We start from the raw sequence: 24,915 nt of genomic DNA, 5'->3' as shown, positions 1-24,915 counted from the left end.
ATGTTTCCAGCCTGACTACAAAAAACAACTTGCCTGTTCCTGGGACAATTTGAATGCATGTATCACTGAGTGGGTGGATATGTGTGTTTCAGAATGGGAGTTTGTGTCCCTGCTGGATAGGGATCAGTAATCCGTCTCGTCTCCCTGCAGGTGGCAGCCAGCAGAGCAGCACCAGCCACAGCTGGGGTCGAACCTTGGTCTCAGTCAGTTGGTCCGATTGGCTGTGTCTGCTGCTGTTACTGTCACTGCTCGCACCATCAACATTGGCTGATTGAGCTTGACAACCTTTCTTCTAAAAGCCGCCCTTGCTCTTTTAGCTAATTGCACCTATGTTCTAGCTCCTGTTGTCTTGGCCCTACCCCCTCTTTTCTTTCCCACTCCTCTCCCATTTGTCCCTTCAGCCTCCTCTTCTCCTCCCCGAGATGCCCAGCTCCTGGGCTGGGGCACTTACCTCCTCCCAGGGTCCCAGTGCTGTGGGGGTGAGGTAGAGAGCGAGGCGGGGGGGCCGGGTGTCAGCGTGCCTCTCTCTGTCTCGCTCCAGGTTATGGGCTTGCGCAGGAGGAGCTCCATTCGCCGGCCTCAATGCAGTACAGCCTGCCCTCTCCGTTGGGTGCCGAGTCTTACTGGCAGGAAGTGTCCAGCCTGGACTGTGCACCAATTGCCACCACAGAAGAAGACACCTTAATGGAGATGTCCGATGTTCAGGTTTGGCCCTCTGGCAACAGCCCCTCCTTGGTACCTGTGGAGGATTCCTCGCTGGAATGCAGCAATGCAGATGACTCAGAAGGTCTGCTGGGGCTGCCATATGGAAGTCTGGGCCGACCGGCCAGCCAGGCCAGTGCAGCCAGCGCAGGGGGTGTGGTGCTGAGTGGCTCTATTGAACTGCCAGAAGATGACTCAGAGATGGGAGTAGATTCTCTCAGCACAACCACCCCAGCCTCCATTGGGGGAACCATAGCAGGGATCAATCTCAACGGGCTAAACAACGGTCAGGGGTCAGAGGCAAGCTCAGAGTTATCAGCCGTCACAAGTACGACGGGTGGTGATGGAGCTGAAGGAGGAGGACGACGACTAGGTGGAACTGGCTCAGAAGAAAGACATTCTCTTGTTTCAGGACAACAAAGAGTGTACGCTCGGTTGAGTGAGTCACCTGGTCTGAGCTGTGTTGCAGATCGGAATGGAGACAGGTTGGTAAAGCCTCAGTATGCATCTAGGTTTGACTAAAATGTTCATAAAAAAAATCTGAATCCTGGTTGTTTCTATTGCATGCCAGTGCCAAACCTTTTAGATGTGGGTGTTTGCAAAGGGAGTGTAACTCATTGTGACATTAAGTGTCCTCACTCATCTTCTGCTTTCAGGTCAGCTAATGGTGGAAACGGAAGTGGAGGAGGCTCTTTCCTTTCTTACCTGCAGGAACAGACCGGTTCAGCATGGATGCCTGTCACTGACCCCACACAGTCTTGGGTGGGCACCCAGTCTAAGCCCAGGCAGGCCATGGAGACTATGATTTCATCTGTACGTAATGCTGTGGATGTAGACCCATCCCTAATGTCCCAGGAGGCCTTGCTTCAACCCGTGAGGGACATGGGGCACTCTGAGATTTTACGGGGCCACTTCAGAGGTACCCAGCCTTTTGAGAAGGGTTTGGGATTCCCACACAGGGTACCAGAACTGAGAGCCTGGGACGACGTGCGCCTGAAAGGTCAGGTGAGTGCATTGATCTTTCATTTTCTTTAAAATTCAGTCACAATTTTTCAAAGTAAGTGGGAATTGTAAAAGATTTAGAACATTACCAAATGACTGCACACTCAATGACCAATGAAATTACCTCCAAATGGTGAAATTGGCTTTGGAAGAACCAAATTATAGTTATGATCAATGCAGTGTAATGGCTGCTAATGAACATTATTTCCTACTTTATTTCCTCATTTAATCAAAATGATTGAGTTTTACTTTTTGAAGATCTTCATTATATTCACTCCAGGTATTGGTCATGATCTGACTCCCTCATCTGAATTTCTTTCACTGGCAATGCAAATATTGTCCAAACCCAAGTACTTTTATATTTATTGTTTAGGCCACTGCCCTGCAACTTTTAGATGTGCCTCTGCTGCACCACACCTGAATAGAATAACTAGGTCATTAGCAAGGCTTTGGAGAACTGATCTACACAAGTAGGAGATAATTAAACCATTTCATTCCAGTGTTTTGTACCTGTGGTACATCTAAAAACTGCAGGACACCAGCCCTTGAGGGCTGGAGTTTGACATCTGAGATACAGACACTGACCACTGATCACAAAAGTCACTTCCAGAAACTCACACAGACACTCCAGAGCCCAAGATGGCCACTAATGGTATGAAGGTCCAGATATAGAAAGCATTCTTTGACTCCCATTCGTGTTACATGAGACTCTCCCTAAGTCGTTCCCACCTCTTAACTTTGTACACATGACAGACAGAAAACACTACCAAAGGCAAATCTTAACTATGATATTGCTTGACTACAAATATCAAAGTGGAATTACCATGTTTATGGGGTAAATGTCATGTTTAGGTGAACACTATTAAAGAAACTATTTGGGTTCATTTGGGACGTACATTACTGTGTCAGTAACTTAGTTATTTTTGCCTGATTTTTGCTGTTTAAGTTCTGAAGAAAAGAAAGGAAAATATAAGGAGTTAAAGCTGGTGTATTACCACAACACATGAAGCTACACAGGAGCAGGAGGAGGTATTTAAAGCCCACAGATCACGTGGGCTGAAAGTCAGAGAGGTGTTAATAGAAGCTTCTCATAGCTGCTCTTGGTTGGATCTTTGACTGGGTTCTCGTAAGGAAGAGACGGGTCAGGAGGGCCCACTGCCGCAGCTGCTGGAGGACAAAAATGATCTGAGACACCATTTTCACCAAAACAGCGTCAAGAGGGGAAAGAGCTGCAGCTGTTGCTCTCTCTCACAGTAAAGGGGACAGTCTGGGAAAAAGGGAGTAGCTGAAGCCGCTTTGTGCAGACCGTGTCGGTGTGCTGGGCATTAAACTGGGGCGATGTGGGCCCTGGTGACCGAGCTCCTCTTCAGCTTTGTGCTGCTGGCTTTCTTGGTGATCAGCTGCCAGAACGTCCTCCATATTGCCAGCGGCTCTGTGCGCACTGTGCTCAGTTACATACATGCTCAGCTGGACCATGAGCTGGGTGAGGTCGAAGGGGTCGCTGACGAGGAGGAGAACGTGACCACAAGGGTGGTCCGCCGCAGAGTCATCCTCAAGGTACAAACGTGAGGGGCAGAAAGGAAGTTGAACAAAAACCTTTTGCGACACATTGTTTCATACGTTTGTTAGGATATACCAGGTTGTAATATTGATTGAAAGATGCAATGATGTTCATATACCCCATGCCCCATAAAAAAGACAGAAAAAACATATATGCTTTCCATCTAAGCAGAAAATGAATGCAGTATAGAACCATTTATTGGCATCTAAATGTAGATTCAAAGGACACACTAAAAAAGTCGAAAGTGTTTTTCTGGGTTTAACATCAGCAATAAGCCATCTGGATATAGTCAGAAAAAGTTGCTTATGTGTGAATATGACTTATAGCAAAAAAGGCTCTTGTTCACATGTTTATGATTCTTTACGTGTGTTATTGCAATTAGGTGGAACAAGCACAATAAATGCTTGCTGAGAAATAATGATGCAGTAATAATATCTAATAAGCCTATGCTGTGACTGGAAAGCAGAAGTACTTCTAGAGCATTATCCTCTGCTGCCATAAAAATAGATAAAACTCAGTTTGACAACTCTGAGCCTTAGTTCCTTTAACATATTTTGGTCTTTCATCAACTTCTTTCCTCTTTACATCTTTTTATTAAAGACATATACCTTACTGTGGAAACATGGTGATTTTATAAATGTCCATGCAAGTTCAGGTTTTATCAACTTCATTGTGATTGTGTCCAAGAATTTCTAAATTAATATCTAGCAGTGTATACAATCTGTAGAAAACCTATCTAATGATGAAAGAGGATTTTAATGACCCCCATGCATTGTGATTTTAAGTATGCAATGTAAAATTAATAGATCCTGAAATCAACATCTCTGTCTTCTTAAGCTGTTGGCTGTCTGATTGTCTGTGTTTCCATTTGGTGGAGAGGTAACTTGATTGCATCCACACTGCATTGGTAGCTGCAATCAAGTTTATAGGACTGTGAAAAATAACTCAAATCAGAATGTTGTTTGCAAATCTCTACTTTACCTGAGAACTGAGCAGAGAAAAGCAACAAATGACATTTTAAAACTTTATAGCAGACTTGAAGCTGAGACAGGTGGGAACACACATAATATGTTGGAATAATTAAAACGTTTTGGCTTAATGCGTGGTGAAATTAATGCTGCGCGTTTCTATGAAGACATAATCTCTACTGTGAACTGTAGTGTCGGCAACATTAAAGGGTTTTCTTCACCAGGAACAGAGATGGATAGCAATAAATACAAGGTTGTTTGCTCAACAAAGTGTTTATGGTGTTTCTGTATTCAGTTTGACTGATTTTGAGTTTCTAGGTAAAGAGAAAACAAAATTATTGTTGTTCCTCCTCAAAATTATCTACTATTTTGTGTTGGGTCTCATAAAATCATAGTAAAAAAAAAAATTTGAAAGTGTATTGTACTCTGAAAGAGGTCAAGGGAAATGAACAGTTTTGATGGACTCAGAATGAGACTGAGCATAACAAAATTGACTGATTGGGCAAATATGTGACTCATGGTGAAAAGCAACCCAGAGCTACTATGAAGAGCTAGATAGATTTACCTCTCTTAGCTTGTGCAGGTAAAATGTTCAAGGAATACCCTTAGAAGATTCTCCAAATTTTAGACTCCAAAATATCTCAAATTGTCTTAAATTAGGCATGTCTAGTTCAATATATATATATTTATATTTCAGGTAGTTCATGCCTGCAATTTAGGAAGAATGTATTTTTTTAGTTTTTAAATAAGAAAGCCTGAACATGAGCATTTGTTGTCTACAGGGCGATGAAGTTGAAGACCTTGCTGGTGGGCAAGTAAGTGAGGAACAGTTCACAGATGAACATGGAAACATCGTCACCAAGAAGGTCAGCACTTTCAACATGCCTTATAGCCACACTGAAATCAGGATTTTCTTCATTCTCGGTTAAATATTCGTTCAGCATTTCCCCCCATAATGATTAGTCAAACAATTGTCAGATGTATCAGAGTTCTTCATTCATTTCATGTTGGATGATTTTTTTTTAGTACAGTTTTTTTTTCTCCATCAACATTTCTTCTTCTCCTTCTGTTACTTTATCATCCACTCGCCCTCGTCTGTTCCCCCCACCTCCTGTCTGCCAACATCTGAAATGTGGAATAGATTGTACGGAAAGTTGTGCGCAGAGGGAAAGGTTTGGGAGAAGAAGGGGTTCTGGAAGTGGAGGGTGCCCTGCTGGATGCCAACGAACTGGAGGGCGATGCTGAGCAGTACCTGAGCTACGCCATCCTAGGCCGCGACAGCAGCAAGGTGGGCTTCTGATCTGCAGACAGCTGTGTGGCTCTCTTCAGCTTTCAACTAATAAGAGGAATTTTTAGACCTGAATTTGCTAAATTAAATTACGTCCCATAGTACATCTGGACACCATATGAGGATTAGCTAGTGTAAAGCAGTGCAAAAGCCTCAACATAAAGAGATGAAAGCAGTAAGCTTGAATGTGGTTCTAGTTTGTCTGTAAACCAGCTAACCAGTTTCAGTGTGTTTGGGTAAATACTATACACTGACTTTCTGTTACATTTATTTCCATCCAAATGTTTTTTTCATGTTCTTTTATTTTACATTTGTGGAAAACACAGTCTCTCATTTTCTGTTTGCTTTGGCTAAGATGCAAAACTCCATCAGTTCATTCAGATTTTATTCATTTTTGTCATCATTAAGCCATTCCTACACTTTGATTGTTTTCAACGCTACAATGAATGAAATTACCTCCTGCAATTGTTATAGCTATAACTTTTCTTTCTCCTCATAATGAGTGATTCATCTGTTTTCCTGCATTTATTAAAGCTCAGTCCTTCAACTACGACTGTGTCCTGATCCCTCAAGCTACCTCTGATTCACATTTCCTTTAGTCATCGAATGGGTTTAATGTGGCATGTGGTACAGAGTTCTTACTCTAGTTCAGTTTGCAAAAGTGTTCATACCCCTTGAACCTTCTCAAACTTTTTCACGCTACAACCACAAACATTGGTTATTTTGTTAGAACTGCAGACAGACCAATGCAAATCAGAAAACTGTGGCATCTTTAATCAAGCCACTTTGATATTCCAAAGTAAAATCCAGAGCAACCAATTTATTTCAGAAGAAACTTAAGTAGTAAATAGAGTTAATCTGTGTGTGGTTTAATCTTGTCAATACAGCTGCTTTATGATAACCTGTAGGATTGTTAGAGAAGAAATATGAGCAAACATCCTCATGAAGACGAAGGCACATAGAAAATTGATCAATACAAAAGCTGTGGACAGGTTCTACTGCAAACCTGCCTGGTCATGTCTGGTCACCTTAAATAGAAATCCAAATAAGGGTTGATTATTGATCACTGATTACACAAGCAGCGAAGATAGTAACTTAAAGGAGCTTAAAGCTGAAGTGGGAGAATCTGTCAACAGGTCAAATATTAGCCACACACTCCACAAATCTGGCATTAAAGCAAGAAGGAAGCTGCTTTGAAAGAGAGTCATGTGGTCTGAGCAATTATGGCAGAAACATACACTAAAAGACCCACAGCTTTAAATACACCGATGCAGAAAGGTTGAGTAAAAATGCATCCAACATTATTCAGATTTTTATTAGCAAAAGAAAAATGAAAAATTTTTTATTTTATTTCCTCACAATTAAACTCCACTTTGTGTATTAAATAAAAATCCAATGACATATGCGAAAGTTTGTGGTTGAAACTAGAAAAAATCTGAAAAGGTTCATGGAGTACAAATGCTAGCTTCTGTTCAGACGGATGCATGTTTATTTGGGCCTTTAACAGTCTGTTCAAATACTTTCTATTTACTCTGAACCACATTCCCGTTGTTTTATCCATCTTTAAACCTTTCCTGATTTCAATCCTTGCTTGACTGTTTATAAATCCTTTACTTTTTTAATCTGTTCTTTCCTTTCCTATCAGCTGCACATTTCTTTCACATTTCATTATTCCTGCTGCCTGTCTTCTCTTTTTTTGTCTGAACAATTTTCTTTCTCTGCTGATATGTTTCTATTGTTCCAACTTGTCTTTTTCTGTTTCCATTCTTCTTTTATTATATCCTCCTTTACTAATATTCTCTAAGCCTCTTCCTTTCCCCTTCTGTCTCCTCCATCTGTCCTCAACTCCGGGACTTCATTTGGTGTAAACTCCCTCTTCCTCTCCCCACAACGTAGACCGATTCTGTGGATGTGAAGAAAGGTGCTCAGATAGTGAAATGTGCCAGTCTGCGGAGAGTTAAGCAGTGAGGCAGACAGAGTGCTGCGTCCCTGCAGGTATGGGACTGACCTACAGTGCCTCGTCTGACCTGTGGTTAGAAAACATTTAATCTGGTCTCTCTGGATTAAATGCATCTAAATTTATCTTTTAATAAATACTAATGATATGTAACATTACACTGGCACAGCAACGTGAAAAAATTATCAGCAAATAGACACTGTAGCTAAAACAATATGGAAATCTTTTCTCTCAACATTGTGTAGAGGGGTTCTGTGAAGAAATCAGTAGTCAGTATCTTTCCTCCATCTTACCTGCAATTGTATTTTGATTCACTTTAGTTTGGGAAAACAGAGTTTTTAAAATCCTGACCACTATTTAGTATGATTAAATAGGAATTAGCAAGATAAAGACGTTCTGGACAAATAGTACAGGAGGTTTTATGCGAATCAACACTACAGAATATGTAGTGAACATTCACTGTTCGTCCTCCATCATGGCCCTTGGCCACATTTTGTGATGGTATTGTGATGGTATTGCACTGTATTAACATCACAAATACAGTGCAGTTTCGACTGAGCAGTTTTGACAGCTGCTCAGTAAAAACTGATAACCGGTGGAAACTGATGATGCTCCATTTCTGGTCAGCAGCCAAGGTCTCAGTGCATCTGAGGCACCAAGTGTACCCAGAAACTATTTGAATTAACAGTAACCCAGTTTGACAAACCCATGTCAAGAAATATCTTGCAGCAGTTGAATTAACCAGTATTTTGTTTATTTTTAACCTTTAGTTATCGCTCCCTGCTAATTACCAATAATGTTAACTGACCATAAATCAAATAGATATTTACTGTAAATATTGCTGGTGTTTTTGGATGTTGGCCATTTGGCCAGTTACCCAGGGTTGCATCATTCATTCAAGTAATGAACAGTTTACCTCCTCCATGTGGTTTTAGAGGTGGCCATGAAGCAGGATGGAAGTGTATTGAGTGTTTAGCAGACCAAGAAGTGTCTGTAGCATGGAGCTTGTTTGCCAAACGAAACAAGTCCCGGCAACAATTCATCAGTAATGTTGGAGAGAAGAATGGATGAATTGTTCTCTGTGCCGAAGCAGCAATATTTGGCATGTGTAGCTGAGACCGAATGCTGTGCTTTGCTAAAGATAAGATATTCTTATCTTTGGACACACGGTGCAAGATAAGATTAGGTTGTGCGCGTTCTTCTTTGCACTACTTTGACTAACTGTTAGCTTGATTCTAAAGTGAAAATCTATCTTAAGTAAACAGAATGATGTTTACGGTGCGGAAGATACTGACCACTGATGCAACACCACACAACCCCAAGTCAAAAAATGCCTTCTCATCCTTATTGTAAAAGCACTCGATGAACCTCAATATCATTATCGTTATTAATTTATTTATATGCAGTTTCATTAGCTTTTGTGAAAAATAATTGTAATCAAGTAGTTTTTAATTTTTTAGATTGCTAACCAACTACTGAAAACCTTAACTGCTTCTGTGCTTTTTCATTCTCACATCACAGCACGGAGTTATATTTGTGAATAAAAAATCTTAAGGACAAGACGATACTTTATTTCCCTTGATGACTTTCTTATTGACATGATGATTCTCCAATATATATTTATCCATACGTCTCTTTAAAATTGTCCCTTCAAGTTTCATTTTGCACTAGAACACAAATATAATTCCAAATTCTCAATGTAAAAAGATCTTTAAAGTTGTACTGGGTCCGTGGTTTTTCTCTGTGCACATTGTGACAAGTCTGATAAAGTCTGACACAGTGTGCTGTCAGCAAAACCAAGACAGATCTTGTAAAGTGGCAGCGCTCAAGGACAAAGCTGCCAAGGCTGTTGTCTGGAGAATTTGAGCCACTAGGCGGTGGGTCTGGGTGTTTGTGTGTGTGTGTGTGGGTGCGTGTGTGTGTGTGGGTGATGGTGACTTGCCCTTTCTAAAATAAAGGCCATGACATTCCTGAGACTACTGATGTTTCAAGTGCCTCACTCTTGCATGTTAACCTGCTTTTGCCAACCATTTTTGGTTAAATGCCACAGCAGCAGTAAAGTGGGGCGTGTTGGAACTGAGATAAAGATTGTGGTTTGTACATGAGGGAAATTGTGAGCATTTTACCAAACTCATGGAATACGGCACTTTTAAATCTCTTGCACAGAATTGTCATGTTTGCTTTGAAATGTTTGTTTATGCATGCAATCTCTTTTGTACCGGTGCACCTCAATAAATTAGAGTGTCATAAGGAAGTTTATTTAGTTCACTAAATCAGTATGAAATGAGAACAGTGCATACTGTTGTTATACAAATAGACACATACGTTTTTTTTTTCCTGAAATGTAAACTTACTGAACCCACAGTTAACAGACCATGAATCAAATAGATATTTACTGTCAATATCTATGAAGGTATTAAATATGGTACATTTGCCACCAAAAAGTGGGGCAGCTACCACTGATTCTAAGGCATCTGCTGTTGTTTTATTGGCAGCAGGAGGAGATTAATTATTTAATATGAATTGAATAAGAATATGAGCAAGTCTAGAACAAATCAATACAAGCAAAAAAACAAAATAAGAATACAGACACACATACATTTTAAAGAAACTCTCTTATTCTTTGGTATTTGTCACCGAAGCAGTGGCAGCCAAAGCATCTGCCACAACAAATATTACTTCATGGAAAAGCCACTTCCTCAAGTAAATGCAGTCAAAATATGACAGGTTTAACACATTTTAATAACCAATGATATCACCATTTGAAAAATAATTATTTACTAACAAACAAAATAACTAGAAAGCGAAATTGGCATTCCCCAAAACAGCAGCAGCAGCTTTGGCTGCTCTATGGCCTCTTATTGGCCTCCTAGTTTTAGCTTTCGGCAGCTGTGGCAGCTGACACTGGAAGTGCTACTGCTAGCTGCCACTGACACAAACTGAGCTCAACAATGAGCAACATCTTTTCCTTCTTTACTCTGTAGCCCAACAAATGTCTGGTGTTTTTTTTTTTTTTTTTTTGGTTCAGGAGTGTTTAAAGACAAAGAGTGCAAGAGCTCCTCTTCTATGTTGACTCTTGAAGCTGTGGGTATCACTCATTGCTTGTCCAACACCATCCTTCCACTCAACTTTCCATGCTTAAATATACCACTCTCTCTACCACGTTCTTTACCAACGTTCTTTTGTGCTTACCGGCGGGTGTCACTGGCTGTCTAATGGACGGCTGGTTTATTACGACACATAATTGTGTGTTGTTCAAAGAATAATATTTTAGTATAAAAAAATTATTGGCCCTATGTGAAATTCTAATAAAACTCATTTTTGAGTTACCATTAACTCTGAGCAGTAGTCACCAACATTAATAGAGCCAAACAATTTAAATGAAGCCTTCTGTTTAATAAATGTTACATGAGTTCATGAATTAAAGTATTATTGAGACAAATTTACATTCTACTTGACTGAGATGCACCTGTACACTATTAAAACATTTGGAGCTTAATGCAGCATCAGTGATTTTCCCTCTATCCACAGAGTTCTCCGCAAGATTCAACCCCTTCACCGAAACAATCGTACATGGACACATGACCAGCAGCAGCTGTCAGGCAGAAGACCACACAGGGACTGGCAGACAAATGAAAACGAAATCCCCCTCCAACACAACGACAGCGGCGTTGCCAACTTTCAGCACGTTTCAGAAGAAAAGGATAAAGATCTAACTTCTAGTTTTTATTACCTCTTTATTTTTAAGAAACTCTGGTTTAAAAAAAAAAACTAATCCTACTAGGCTAGAAGCATGATTTCATACAAAACCAAACACAGGCAAAAAAAAAAGAAAAAAGAAAGAAACGCAACCGACATGTGCTTCCTGTTATCTGTATCAGCATGAGTGATTGCTGCCGCATGGCCTGTCTTTAACTACAAATACAGAGGGAAACACAGGGGCGGGTGAAGGGGGTGGGATGGGACAGGCATGCAATGTTTATTCAATCACTGGTCTGATTTCTAAATTAACCAGGACACTAACTGTTTATCAGTCAGAGAAAAAAAAGAGACTACAAACTTAAATTCCTCTCTTCCTCAACACACAGATCCGTTTTAATCCCCTCTCAGTGCGCCGAGCACAACAAAGCTCCTCTAACCACCCAAGAATATCAGTGTACATAATATTGTATGCACTCACAAGCTCTACGTGACAGTGTGTTACGTGTGTTGTTTATGTTCTCTGAGATCTCTATGCGATGCCACTGATGCTGCTTTCATGTACATAAGAGATTCCTTCCTCGTTTTATTGTTAGATCTGTTCTGTCAGAACCTATATAATACTAGTCTATATATCCTGAGATCTTTGTGGGTACAAGAACATGCAATCGTTATGTCACTCTGCCTGTTTTAATTCAGTTTATGCTCATTTTTCTGCACCTTTCACTTGCTGTCACCATTTAGACTGCAGAGAGACGGACTTCTCCTCCATCAGTTGCTGTACTGTGGGTCTTTTTCCATCTTTAGGAGGCAGTTTTAAGACCTTCTCTGTGCAGAAGGAAACAGTTTAGATGAAAGTTTATGAGGAGACTAAACTTCTTTTCCATCTCTCTTCTTTTGCTTTGGTTTCGTCCACACCGTTTTGTAATAATGTATCTCCCCTCTGCGGTCACCCTATCAGAGCACATGTAGCAGTCCTGTCCTCCTTCCCTGATAGAGGACAGGATCCCACCTTCCACTCGCAGCTGTCCAGTAAAATCCTCCAGCATTTCATACCACCACACACACACACACACGGTGCACATACTGATCACCTGTCCTCCACTAGACGATGTCACTCGATGAGGTAGCTGAAACACTGGCAATGTAGCACTGATCTGACTGGGCAGGCAGAGGAGCGTCGCGTCACGGGTCGAGGTCGTGTTGAGCTCTGATGTTTGTCCTTTGGATGGCTATTGGGAACGTAGCAAAGGCAGTCAGTCACCGATCACTGTGATGAGAAACTGTAATACTGACCTGTAACTGTGAGCCTGGCTCCCCCTCGTCTCCAATCTCTTCTCCTTTCAATTCATCTTACGTTGTAATAATTCACTTTCTTTGACGTTTATTCATGTAATATTCAAAAGGAGCAATAACTGCTAGCAAAAGGAAAAAAAGCATATTTATGTGTGATAGTGTGAGAAAAGAATGGAAATTTAAGGATCAAAGGTCACGGTCTTCCTAAACCCTATCACAGCTTCACAGTCTTCTCTTTTTTCAGAAACGATGTCAGTAATTTAGGATTCCACCTTTGCGTATTTTGATCCACAAAAACATTGTTTATGTTGGTGTGACTTCATATCATAAATCAAGTGGCGGTTTTTGCACAAATGGCACAAAATAGATTAAAATATGCACAAATCCCTGTAGAACAACTCATGCTTAATCCATCTGTATGGTTTCTAGCTCGTATTACTTTTAGAATAGCACTTTATTCTAAAAGAATAAAGTATTATAATTTAACTTTTTAATGTTGCACATAAAGATTGAAAGTTTTGTGAATCTCAAACTGTGCTTTAAAGAAGTGGCACCGACCAACACAGAGCAGAATAATCCAGCTCAGGTTCCACAGTCTCAGTCTTCTTTTTCAAATTTTGAATAAACAGAGAAAATGTTGTCCAAACTATTAAAAAAGAGTGAAATATCTCTAGCGGTCTACAACTCAGATACCAAGTTCATCATCTTTCCCATCCTACATTGTATAAATGTTTAGTTTTTTTGTGTTTTTTTATAGTTTTCCACTGTAACACACTCTTCAATGACTGAGCATGCTCATGACATCTCTGATGGAATGACGCCCTGGGTGGTGAGCCATGTCAAAAACTGTCACTGCATGAATCTCATCTGCAAAGTGCCCAAAGTTTGATTTTGTTGTTCATTTGAGAATGTAGGTGTGTCCAAGCAGTTTTAAATCTTAAAGACATTCATATGCACCTTATAAGTTTGCATGTGTTTCTGGGTACCTCTTCTGTCCCAGAAAAGGGGACAATTATGGTTAGGGTGTGGTACTGCAAATAGTCAGACTATATACATAAACTTTTTGATTAATTTTAGAGGTTGATTTACCTCAATATGTGTGTGCCATCTCACATGATGCAAACTGTCTAGACATGCATTTTATCCCGATGCCGTGTTCCCCTCTGAACTCTTTATCAGACAAAAATATATAAACCACAGAAATGTCGCAATAAGCATCCATCTGTAAATGTTTAGTAGGCTCCACAGCCAGAAACGATGAATGTAAAGTGGTGGTATTACTGTGAGTCCTGTCATGTGTTGGCTCTGTATTTTAATAGATATTAGGGTGTTCACTCTGTTTTAAGCTCAGTATCTGCTCATCATACATTTGACTTCCTCCTCACTTCATCACAAACATACATGAAGGACGGTTTTTAAACAGGAAAGCCTTGACTAGTATTTGCAATTATCTCTTTGTTAGATGATATTTATATTTTATTATCTTATTTAAAACTCATGAAAGTAATATTATATATTGAAAATGTATTGAACTGAAAGTAGTTCCCGGTCTGTCACAGCATACAATTTGCACCATACAACGTAACACCTGTTTTTTGGTTACACTACAGAGTATTTAAAATGCATATATTAATAAAATGAATCATGAAATGAGCAAAATTTAAGTATATAAACAACTTGATATTATATATGTACGAATATTTTCCCATTATGTTTCTTTTTGGAAATGTCAAATGATTATTCTTTCAGATATTTTTTTTTAATTTTATTTTTTGCTGACTTGCTAATATCTTTTACCATTTTTTTCTGGTGTCAAAGGTTTGAATGTGACACCTTTGAGTTTTTTATTGTGCTGCACCTTCTGAACAGAGTAGATTGAAACAAAAATAGCAAAATAATATATGTGGCTTTGAGCAAATATAACATAATAACAATAATAATGAATATAATTCATAAGTTCACATCAGATTTTTTTTTCAGGATTTATTTTACTGGAGGCTAGAAGCCCTTTTTTTTTTACTTTTTAAGACTATTTATTTAATCTTTTCTAAAGGGATATTTCATTCCTCCTACATGTTTGGGTTGCTTTTACAAGCTGACTGATTTTATGACTCCTCTGCTGATGTCAGGGTTACTGTCACAGGGATCCGATTATTGGGGAAAACTCACCAAGGGGGAGCAATCTGAAAAAAGGTGGAATTTCTTGAGGAATTCAGTGGCTTCAAGATGACAAGCATTTTTCCTCAACACAGCCCTCCCTCTATTCTGTTTAGTTGTTTTTTGTTTGTTTCCCTCTTACCAAATATGAGACTGAGCCAAATCTGAGGCTTCCACATGGTGACAGACTGAATGTGGTCAGAAAGGTGTCCGAGCAGGTGCCAGCAGGAGGCGCTGTGCTCACAACAGCGAGGTGAAAACCTGGAAAGCCCTGCACTGAGGGACTGCCAAAAACGATGCCATGCACCAAGTTCATGCAAAAATATTAACTCCTGCAAAAACTAGAGAACACATGTATATTCCTTTAGAATGGATTGAAGACATTATTAACGCAATAGCATATTACTCGATACTAAGGAATGCAACTGCGCACATGCACAAAATATTTTTAACATAAAAAGGCTATTGATATATATATATATGGAACATATAAATATATATATTTACTTAGAATGCTATGCACCCTTACTTGTCAACTGGGATTTCTATTATGTTATGGATGTACTTTTCGCATCATACAGCTGTAGCTACCAAGAGACTGTTGAGTTCTGGGTATTGCCTGCAATCTGGGGATAAATGGGGATATTATGGGTGTTTTAACTTGTTTTGTTTTTGTTTTTTATTGTCATGGAGAGTCAAACATGAATTTAAAATATACACGTGAAAACCTTTTAACCTAATCAAAGTCTAAGGGCATCTATTGACAATTTACTCTGTACACCAGCTCAACATTTACAAAATTAATAAAGAAATGAAATGTGTTTTTGCGTATAGTGTGTATACTTGTGTGAAATCCTCTAATTCACAGCTCACAGACATGCTCATGCCAACACGCAGATCGGTACTCAACTTGAGAATTAGGGCCTTGTCCAGGAGCGTGTTGACATGAGAAGGGATGGAGTGGGAATTGAATACACAGCTTTCTGATTGCAAAATGACTGGCTGCCCTATCAATCACTGAAACAGGTATGAAGTACAAATTAAAAATGTTTTAACTATCCAAAAGGGAAAGTAAATATGGTTGTGACTCATTTCATTCAAGTATCTTCGAAGATTCGCAACCTCAATGCCTTGACAGCTAAATATCCAATTAGAAGAGACAATATTCCACAGCAGCATGTTTTAGATATGAACCATCAGTTGTTGGGTACCACTGATATTTCAGCTCATTTTCTTTTGCTACAGCCCTTTAAGTCTTTGTCTTACACAGCCAGGGAGAAGGGTGGTGTAAGGGATATTATTATCACTACCCAATAAGATGGCTTACAACAAAACACTCTTTTTTGAATTTCCTGCTTTCAGTCTTATATTGGAAATTTAAAATATCCAATATTAGTTTGTAATTTTCTGAGATTTTTTTTTTGCATGTTTGATTGATCAGCACTCTAATAAAATATCTTATTTGTAGAAACCTCCCCAGTTGTGTCAACAAAACAACAATATTGATTAGGATAAATATTTCTTAGCTTAAGATTGAAAAACAGTTTGAGATTTTAATACTGTAACTTACCTGGTGAAATCTAAAACTTATTTTATGTTTTTTTTAATCCTATTTTATATATTTATTATTTTGAGTTCCTCTAACAAATAAAATATTTTCAAGCCGAACCCAAACAATTTATCAGCAGTTTTATTTATAAGTTTTCACAGAATCCCACAATAAAGACGGTGTGTTTGCGTGTTTGTTTGAACGCAGTCGGTAGACAGAATGCAACTCTCTGCAGCGATTTTGCCTGCACAGTCTGCCAGTAGAGGGCGCAGTGGGTCAATTCCGCTTATTTTTCTTAGCAGTACTTCCCTGCAGCCTGTCTGTCTGTTTGTCTGTCTGTGTGTTTTGTGTGCATGTGGAAGCAAAGTGTGCTGAGGGCCTTGTAACAAAGATCCTCGACACTTTCAGTGTGTGTGAGACGGCGGTGATATGAAAACCTCAGACGGTATTTTTGATTTGCACTCATGAAAAGTAGATATTTATTGTTTTTATTTAGCAGAAAGGAGCCATTCTGTTGAGCCAAGGCAGCTTCTGCCACTCTCCCTGGCTTTTGTTCTAGACTTCGTCGCTGGTTCATGTCACTTAGTTAGCCAGTTTTAAGTTCATTACAGTTGAGCGAAAATGTCCACCGACTGCCAGAAGACAACTGCCAAGGCCATCCCGTCGACCAAGAGGGTGGTCATCAACAACGCGGATCACATGCCCCACGACTACTCCACCACCCCGGGGGGAACCCTGTTCAGCACCACGCCTGGAGGTACGGACCGCACTGCCTGCACACACATTGCTTATGCATGTAAATACGTCTAAAGAGTCTATTCCACAAAGCACCACCTTCAAGGAGCAGCTCTGCTGCGTTGTGTTCATGCTAACTCCTCGAGGACTGCTGAAGTCAGCTGGTGGCTCTGCTGCAGCTAGCTGCTAACGCTAGCAACTAACGCAACGAAGAAAGTCTTTCTCAATCACTTTATTGTTTGTTATTCTTCAGGTGGAGGTGACGTGCTTCAGACAAAGCTTCTCCTTTAAGTTGGATGTGTTGAAAGTTTAGTTTTTCATTATATCTGCAATCTTGATCCAATAGCTGAAGTTTTTCTTGGGATTTTAACCTCTGCTCTCTGAGTTATATGGCCAGATCCCTGCAACTTCTGACACCAAAGATATGCAGTATGTGTGTGTGCGCCTTACATGTGGTCTGTAGAGGGCGCTGTCGTCTCTGAGGTTTTCATTCAACCTGCTGCAGCACTTTTTGAACAGAGGTCCAAGTTCAGCTTTTGGTAGTTCCAAGTTTTTGAAGTGGGGAGTTTGGAGGCTGATTAAAAGCTTATAAGTACCTGCAATATATAACCTTCATTTAGTATGAAACAGATTTGTTAATGCTGGTGAAATTAAACATTTTCTCTTCAAGTTTATAAAAACTGCCTTCACATGATACATGAGAATATTTTATGTATTTTACTCATACAGTATGTAACATAACATCTAAGACAGTCTAACTTTAAATGATATTCTTTTTTGTTTTAAACTCTGGTTTCTGATTTTAGGAAATGAATATCTTGTTGACATCCTGGTGACTGTGACTCATATTAAAAGTCAGTCATTAGATTTGTGTGTATGCATGTTTCACTGTTTCTCAGCAGTTTTATTCCCTTTCACTTCTGTTAAATCAACTGTTGTTCCCTAATTTTATTGGGTACAGTGTAGTGTACTGTTTGTACACTAAGTAGTGTACTGTTTGTACACTAAGTAGTGTACTGTTTATACACTAAGTAGTGTACTGTTTGTACACTAAGTACAAACAGTACACTTGATTTGTGTTGAAACATGACTGTTTAATCTAAAGTTGTTGTCTTTTTAATATACTGTACACGGTTGTGATGATTAGAGTAAGTTGTTTGTTGCGATACACACTTCACTTGCTACTTGTAAAAAGATGACAAACCCCCAATGGATTGACAAATTTTCAACATATCTTTGCTTTGGGAGAGTTTGTCAGAAAAGAAAGAAAAATGTCTCAGACATGTCCAACTATTTTATTGGCAGCTGAGGTTTGATCTTTGATTGGTTGTATCGTTCTTTTCAATGCACACGGGGTGCCTTTTTTTTTCCTCTTGTGCTAATGTTTTTATAATGCTTGACCTGTTCATTTGGACAGGAACCAGAATCATCTATGACCGAAAGTTCCTGCTAGAGTGCCGCAGCTCTCCGCTGGCCAGGACCCCTCCTCGAGGGTTGCCCCCCATTCCCGGGGTCACCAGTCCGCCATCCAAAGGGCACCATGAGAAGACTGTCAATGGGGAAGTCGAGAACAACAACTCCATTCCTGTTCCTGAAACAAGCAATGCTGGTATGTTCACACCTCAGATAAACATATGATGACATAGTTTAGATAAGATGCATTGAGGTTATGGTGATGATGGTTAGCCTTCATCACTAGTGTTTGCTAATGTTCTCTTTGCTAGGTTTTTTCCAACTTTTTTACGATAACATGCAGCTATACGTTAGTTTGACATATGGTTAGCAGTTTGGACAAATTCAAGTGATTCCATTATTTTTTGGAAAATGAGAAATACCAGTAGCCTGGGCCACCACACAGAGCTGGCATATTGGTTGCAGTACAAGTGATTATGGTGGAAATGCAAAGAACCGATTCTCAGAAAGTTTAAAACCAGTAAGCGCTCTATAGGTTAAGAATATTGTATCGATTGGGAGATTATTCTTTCATTTAAGGCAGTAGTATTTGCTGCTTTTTATGCTGATGGTAATGCCATTTTATGTCTTTTATTGCTAATTTTTCATTTTGTCTTACTAAAGTGTTTAAAGTTCTGTGAACAAGTTAGACCACCCTAAAAAACATCCAGATACAGAGATTTAATATCAGTTTTTAAAATGCTGAAAGGCATAAAAAATAAAAGCCATTCAGAATCTGACCCAATCAACCAAGTGTTTGAACTTTTACATCTTATGTGAAACCAAGTGTTTGAGATAGATAAGTGAATACTGAAACCTCCACTGCTCAGCACTTTTTATGCATTATTTTTTCATTAAAGTTTTATTTTTTTGGTTAGTTTTAAATATGTTTCTATTCCTTTTGAATTTTGACTTTTGAAAGCCTAGCCACGGACTAATGTTAGTATTTGAGTAGATGGTGTGTAGACAAGACAACAGTTTCTTTTAAATGAAGCATTGTTTAATGTCTTTCTCCTGATTAAATAAATTTAAAGAAATCTAGTGCAATATTCTAGTAAAGCATAGATGTAGAAGGATCATCTTTTTTCGATGGTTTTTTTTGCTCCACTGTGGAATCCATGAATTTTGCCATGTAACAGATGACGCTCGTAGAAAATGTGAGGTATTAATGAAGTAAAAGCTGAAACGGAACTGGACGCTGTATTCTTGAGAATCAAGAAATGGAAAGTCCTGGGCTTACATGCTTCAAATGCTGGAGTGACTTAAAAGGGACTGAACATGCATGAAACTAATCAATCAGGTCTAAAAGTGGAAATAATCATCAATATTTAGTTTTAAATTATTTTTATTTGGGTGTGAATATTGTTAAGGGGATTTGTGTGTCTTTTTTTTCCGTGAGTAACATTTGTTCTGTGTTTTGTAGGTGAAGACGCACAGTTTGAAATGGACATCTAGGCAGAGCTTTGCAACAATTATGTTGTGACAAAGAGATGACCAGGAGCACCTGGTGATTTCAGTCTGTCTTCATCATCATGTTGTTTCAGCATCCATCAGTTTCACTCTCATTTGGTTCTTTTGTGCAGAACAAGGCTGTTTTCTGTTTGCTTCAAAGCTCAGACAATTTTTCCTTTTTTTGTTTTTTTCTTTAACATGAAAACGTGGCCTCCTGTAGTGGCTTGCGAGTTAAAAATCACCACTGAAAAGTACCTAACAACAGCAAAGCCTCATTAATGGGTAACCTGAGCACTTGAAGGAAATGCCGAGCTATTCCTCTGAATATACATTCATTCCAGAAGCGCTTGTCGCTCAGTATGGTTCCATAACCCTGCCAGCTGTCTTCAGATACTGCCTTCAGATACCACAAATGCTGTCCACCTCAAGTGTTACAAAAAGAATGTGAGACTGTCTTCTTTTTTTATGTCACAAAACTATTTTCACACGGTTTGTTGGTTAAATAAAGGAAACAACAATTAAACTGTTTTCTCTGTCGTCATTTGTCATTAAACACAAAGCTTTTTTGTTACCCCTAGGATTAGATGTTTGCCTGATAAACATGTACGAGTCCTTATACTAGATATCAGAGTACTTGTGCAGCCAATATACATTTCACTGGGATAACTTGTTGGCTCTTGAACCTCCTGTGCCGCCGGTTCAACACGAAAGGTTTCAGAGGAATTCCTCCAGGGAGCCGCTGGGGGCTGATAACCTCAGCCAGTGGGCTGAATAAAGAGAGGTCAATATACAAGTGTACATAGGAGAAACTCCTACCTTCCATTCAACATTTCACTTCAAGGTGAAGCCTGTTGGATTCATTTTGCACAGATCTTTAAACAGTCTCCTTAATTGTGGATGAAACACAATTATCCATGTGCTCAAATATATGTTGTAAATTCAACTGGATAGACATGTAAGTGTTTAAAACTGTTATTTTACATTTTTACTATGATCTGTTGGCATATTTCTGTGTCTTAACATTCATTCTTAAAAATGAACAAATTATTGGATTTGATTGGATTAAATCATGAATACAAACAAGGCAGGTTTTCACATCAGCTATGTTTTATGTACTACAAAATGAGAACCACTGGAACCATAAAGATAGATTAAAAAAATAATCTTGTGTTAGAGATGGAATAAAATGGTGCATTCAGGACGGGTCAAAGTGTGGGAGGCTTCAGTTTGGACTCATTTTGTGGTACTAAAGTCCAATTACACTATCAGTTTCAAGAAAGTCTGCTCACTTATTGTCACCCATCTGCCAGATTAAAAGCACAAAATATCTGCAATATTGCAAACGTATTTACACCCCTGTGAACTTCTTTACACTTTAAGACACAAACTGAAATTGTAGTGCAATTTTATTGTCGCAGCCCAACAGAAAGATTATTAATAATTATGAATGAGACATAAAAATGGCTCGTGTATTTAATTGCTGTTGTTTTTTTGAACATTGTTAATATTAAAATATTTCTTGACTTTATGCTCTCAAGGATTGTTTTTCATTGAAATGCCTAGAAGGAGTGAGTTAAATAAGAATAACCCCTAAAGTTTGAGCTCTGTCTAGTCTTATCTTGGGTAAACGTGGATCAGCTGTGCAGTTCCAGTCGTTCCCAGATTCGCCTCCACAGTAGCTTCACCATGCAGGTTCTGAGTCTCTCCATTCCTCCACAAGGCTTTGTTTGTTTGTGTCACCTCTGCTTCCTGACTCTCCATCCCCCATTGCCAGGATAAACAAGCACTGCTGCCTTCTTTCTGGTCCATTGATCCAGAGAGGTTCCTGTAGTTTTAACCCATGTGCCTGTTCACAATCAACAAAAGAAGCCTGGATAAGGACGACAGCTAATGACACCTGTAATGGGTGTGCTGTAAAGTGTTTGAGATGTGGATTGAAGTGAAAGAGGGAATCATGCTAAACTGTTAGCTGCAGTCAGCAAATAAAAAGCATGATGAATATGTGGGTGATTATCTGTTAACTGGTTGAGAAGACGTGATAGGGAAAGTAAATTGGACTTATTTGTGTTTTGCACTTTTGACAGAGCCGCCTTTGACTGCAGTTACTTCCACAGGTTTTCTACCAAATTTGCGCATCTAGAAACCAAGATTTGTCCATTTGAGCAGAGCTCAGTCTCAAAGAGCATCTGTGAGCAGCAAATTTCAAGTCTCATCAGATGATCTCCACATGATCAGAGAGCTGTGGATCTCTACAGCTCCTCCAGAGTAATGTTTGACTTTCTGGCTAGTTCTCTTTTCAATGCCATTGTTCTCTCCCAGCTTGTTGGTTCAGTTGGACAACCACATCCTTGTGGATTTGAGATGTGCCACTGCCATGCTTTGTCCATCTCCAGCCAACAGATTGATCAGGTCTCTGAGATGAGATCTGAGATTACAATGATTTTGTAACTTCACTTTCCTTAGAACCTCTCCACAACTTTCTGTCTCATCTGTGTTCCTTGGCCTCCAAGACATTTGTTCTCTTATTTTCTCTAACAGACCTATGAGACCTTCACAGAACAGCTGGTTTGATATTCATCTTCATTCACACAGCGGTTAACTTTGATAACCAGTTAGGTGACTTGATTGTGCTGGTTTTTCTCTATGAATCACATGACACTGTTGACATGTTCATTTAAATACTTTTAGAAGGTTCTGTATTTAGTTCTGTATAATTTTGGTGAGAAAAAAAACTAACTCAAAAAGGACTGCCTCTAGTTTTTTGGAAAGTAATGGCTGTGTAAATTGAACTATATAGTTGGTGTAAGCTGTAACAATTTATAGCACTTGAACATTTCCATATAATACTCTTCCTGAATCTTTTTGTTAATGATTGAAGCTCTCCAAATTTAATTAGATTTTTAAAAAATTCTATATTCCAAGACCATGTGATCGAGAACAAGCCACATAACCAAACACATTTGTCAAAATAAAAGATTTTAATATATTCTTTTATGTTTTATATACAAAATATACATTATAATCTATAAATAGACAAATTATTAAAATTTACATTCTGATAACATGTATAGAATAGTAAAATCTTACTACATTTATTTCAACACAGAAATGCTTTCAATAGAGGGGAATGACAAGAAATGTTATCATACTTGATTATTAATGTTATATGCAAACAAAAACACAACAATTCAGGTTTCTGCAGGAATCCTTTCAGTGGCAGCCGCACTCTTCAACAATCATATCCTCGTGGTGCCGCAGGGTCAGGTCGTCGTTCTCGTAGTACAGCATGGAGAGCGGGGTGAGGCGTGTCGGCACGCAGGAAGGACACGACACTCTTCCTGGGTTGTGATGTTTCAGCAGGCTCTGAAAGTTAACAGAACATTTGACATGAGCTGCACAATTAGAAGGAGTCATACTATGTAGTCATCATCTTACCTGCATGTAGGCGTGGTTGGTGGGGTTGAAGGACTCGTCCAGAGGGATGGGACACTCTCCCTCACAGCGATAGGCGTTGTAGCGCTTGGGATGCACGATCCACTCATCCCAGCCAATGTGGTCAAAGTCTACCCACATGTCCACCCTGCGACACAGGGGCCTCTGAGCCTGCTCCGCTGCAGGAGCCACAGTAGGTGCAGCTCCATCGGTAACCCGCAGGGCCTCCATCCGGTTCCTCTTGTGGCGCCGGCTTTGCCTATTGCTCTTGACCCTGTTAGCTGTCACATATTTGGAGTTTTCCACAGTGTGAATGAGACTGTACGCTCCAGAGGAATCCTGGGGCAGATTGTGTTTGGAGAAGATGACCATCATCACCCGATTTGTGGTTGGATGTTGTACTTTTCTGTGACTTCTTCCCAAGAGGTCTTCATCCCCATAACCGCTCCCGCCGTCTTTCTGAGTCACTCCCGAGCCCTCTGGGCTCAACACTGCATCTCCCTGGTAAAGCCAGTATTTCAAGAGATTTGTCACATTGAATACCTTCCAGGAAGACTTTGTGCTGCTCGGTGTTGCGCCAAAGCTCCCCAAGAAGACAGCCTCCTCCTCTGACTCCTGGCATGAAGTCCCATTCGGGTCACAGCTGTGCTTCTGGGAATGATATAGATCCACAGTGGCATGGTGAGAGGCAGAGAAAGCTGGGAGTCGGATCTGAAGCTCTACGAGCTGGACCAGCTCACTGGTGGAGATGGAAGACATGTCAAAGGTGACCATCCATCTGTCGCCCACTTGATGACAACCTTTGAGAAAAACCAGGAGAAAGAGAAATCAAAGTGTGACACTCCAAGCCTGAGCGAACGTGGAGAGGCCAGGTTGCTGGACAGATGTCAAAACATTGAAGTGAGAGGGGAACCGGGGCAGGATGTGTATTGGACCCCCCTGCACCAGGCCGTCTGAGGGCTAATATACAAGCACCCCACATAAAACAGAGACAGCCTTTAAAGTCCAATAAGCATTTTGACACTTGCTGAGTTGTAAAAAGGGAGGGTCTGATAGCACAGATAAACAGCCAAGGAGCTGCTGGATGACAGAAACTAACAGTCAAGGTGTAACAGTCCTGAATGTTTGAGAAAATTTTTTTACCAACCTTTGGCCACTAGACTCAGGACAGAATCAGAGCTGTAAGCTGACAGCTGGTCCCTTGGAGTTGCAAAGGTGTTGACAGTCAGTGAGTCGATGGAGTCGGCAGCACTGAAGGAGCGGTACAGCTGCATCATGTACAAAGGATATCTGCTGCGATGATTTGCTGACATGTTTCCATGAGCCGAACCGTTCTCCAGGTGTGTGTGAAGTTTACGCGTCCGCGTCGAGATGACGGCTCCAAAGGAGCAGAGAGAGAGCGTGCAGAAGACAGCCAGGACTCTGCTCTCCATTTTAGCTGAAACTCACAAAGCTCTGCCTCAGTCTGTTCTTCCTCCAGCTGTTCCAGGGCACAAATGATGTTGAGTGCAGATGGAGCTGTAGACTGGCCTTTTATAGTGGACAGCTGCCCTTTGATGACCCCTGACCACTGCAGGCATCTTAAAGGCTCCTCTGATCATCAGAGCACATCAGAGGGCCAGAGGGTAGCTGCTTTTAGCCAAGGTCATTGTCCTGTCAAACTAA

The 24,915-nt window shown here is 39.9% G+C and overlaps 3 protein-coding genes across 14 annotated transcripts in view; 2 read left to right on the top strand and 1 right to left on the bottom strand.

Annotated features, from left to right (window-relative positions):
• Positions 1 to 15,451, top strand: part of ank1a (ankyrin 1, erythrocytic a) — a 97,092-nt gene extending 81,641 nt beyond the window's left edge. For 8 of the 12 annotated variants that reach the window (XM_055049087.1, XM_055049084.1, XM_055049088.1 and 5 more), the window contains 6 exons: positions 542 to 1,187; positions 1,359 to 1,707; positions 5,016 to 5,099; positions 5,375 to 5,521; positions 7,418 to 7,516; positions 11,010 to 15,451. In XM_055049087.1, the coding sequence (XP_054905062.1) occupies positions 542 to 1,187; positions 1,359 to 1,707; positions 5,016 to 5,099; positions 5,375 to 5,521; positions 7,418 to 7,489 (1,298 nt within the window). In that variant the 3' untranslated portion in view covers positions 7,490 to 7,516; positions 11,010 to 15,451. Of the gene's footprint in view, positions 1 to 541; positions 1,188 to 1,358; positions 1,708 to 2,762; positions 3,262 to 5,015; positions 5,100 to 5,374; positions 6,072 to 7,417; positions 7,517 to 11,009 lie in introns of those variants that run through there. The other 4 variants (XM_055049095.1, XM_055049085.1, XM_055049096.1 and 1 more) reach the window with 4 other exon arrangements.
• Positions 15,452 to 16,476: 1,025 nt separating this feature from the next.
• Positions 16,477 to 20,341, top strand: eif4ebp1 (eukaryotic translation initiation factor 4E binding protein 1). The gene is made up of 3 exons (XM_055049083.1): positions 16,477 to 16,936; positions 18,332 to 18,523; positions 19,790 to 20,341. The coding sequence occupies exons 1-3, from the start codon at positions 16,801 to 16,803 to the stop codon at positions 19,819 to 19,821; spliced, it is 360 nt and encodes a 119-aa protein (XP_054905058.1). The 5' UTR covers positions 16,477 to 16,800; the 3' UTR covers positions 19,822 to 20,341.
• Positions 20,342 to 23,023: 2,682 nt separating this feature from the next.
• On the bottom strand, positions 23,024 to 24,683 carry spaw (southpaw). Its single transcript, XM_055049082.1, has 3 exons — positions 24,398 to 24,683; positions 23,254 to 24,050; positions 23,024 to 23,181 (listed from the first exon to the last, which is right to left on the bottom strand). The coding sequence occupies exons 1-3, from the start codon at positions 24,681 to 24,683 to the stop codon at positions 23,029 to 23,031; spliced, it is 1,236 nt and encodes a 411-aa protein (XP_054905057.1). The 3' UTR covers positions 23,024 to 23,028.
• Between the last annotated feature and the right edge of the window lie 232 nt (positions 24,684 to 24,915).

Source organism: Poeciliopsis prolifica, unplaced genomic scaffold, assembly GCF_027474105.1.
Source record: "Poeciliopsis prolifica strain line A6 unplaced genomic scaffold, Auburn_PproV2 SCAFFOLD028, whole genome shotgun sequence".
NCBI classification, from domain to species: Eukaryota; Metazoa; Chordata; class Actinopteri; order Cyprinodontiformes; family Poeciliidae; genus Poeciliopsis; species Poeciliopsis prolifica.
Note: the sequence above shows the minus strand (reverse complement) of the source record. Positions and strands in the feature narration are given on the sequence as shown.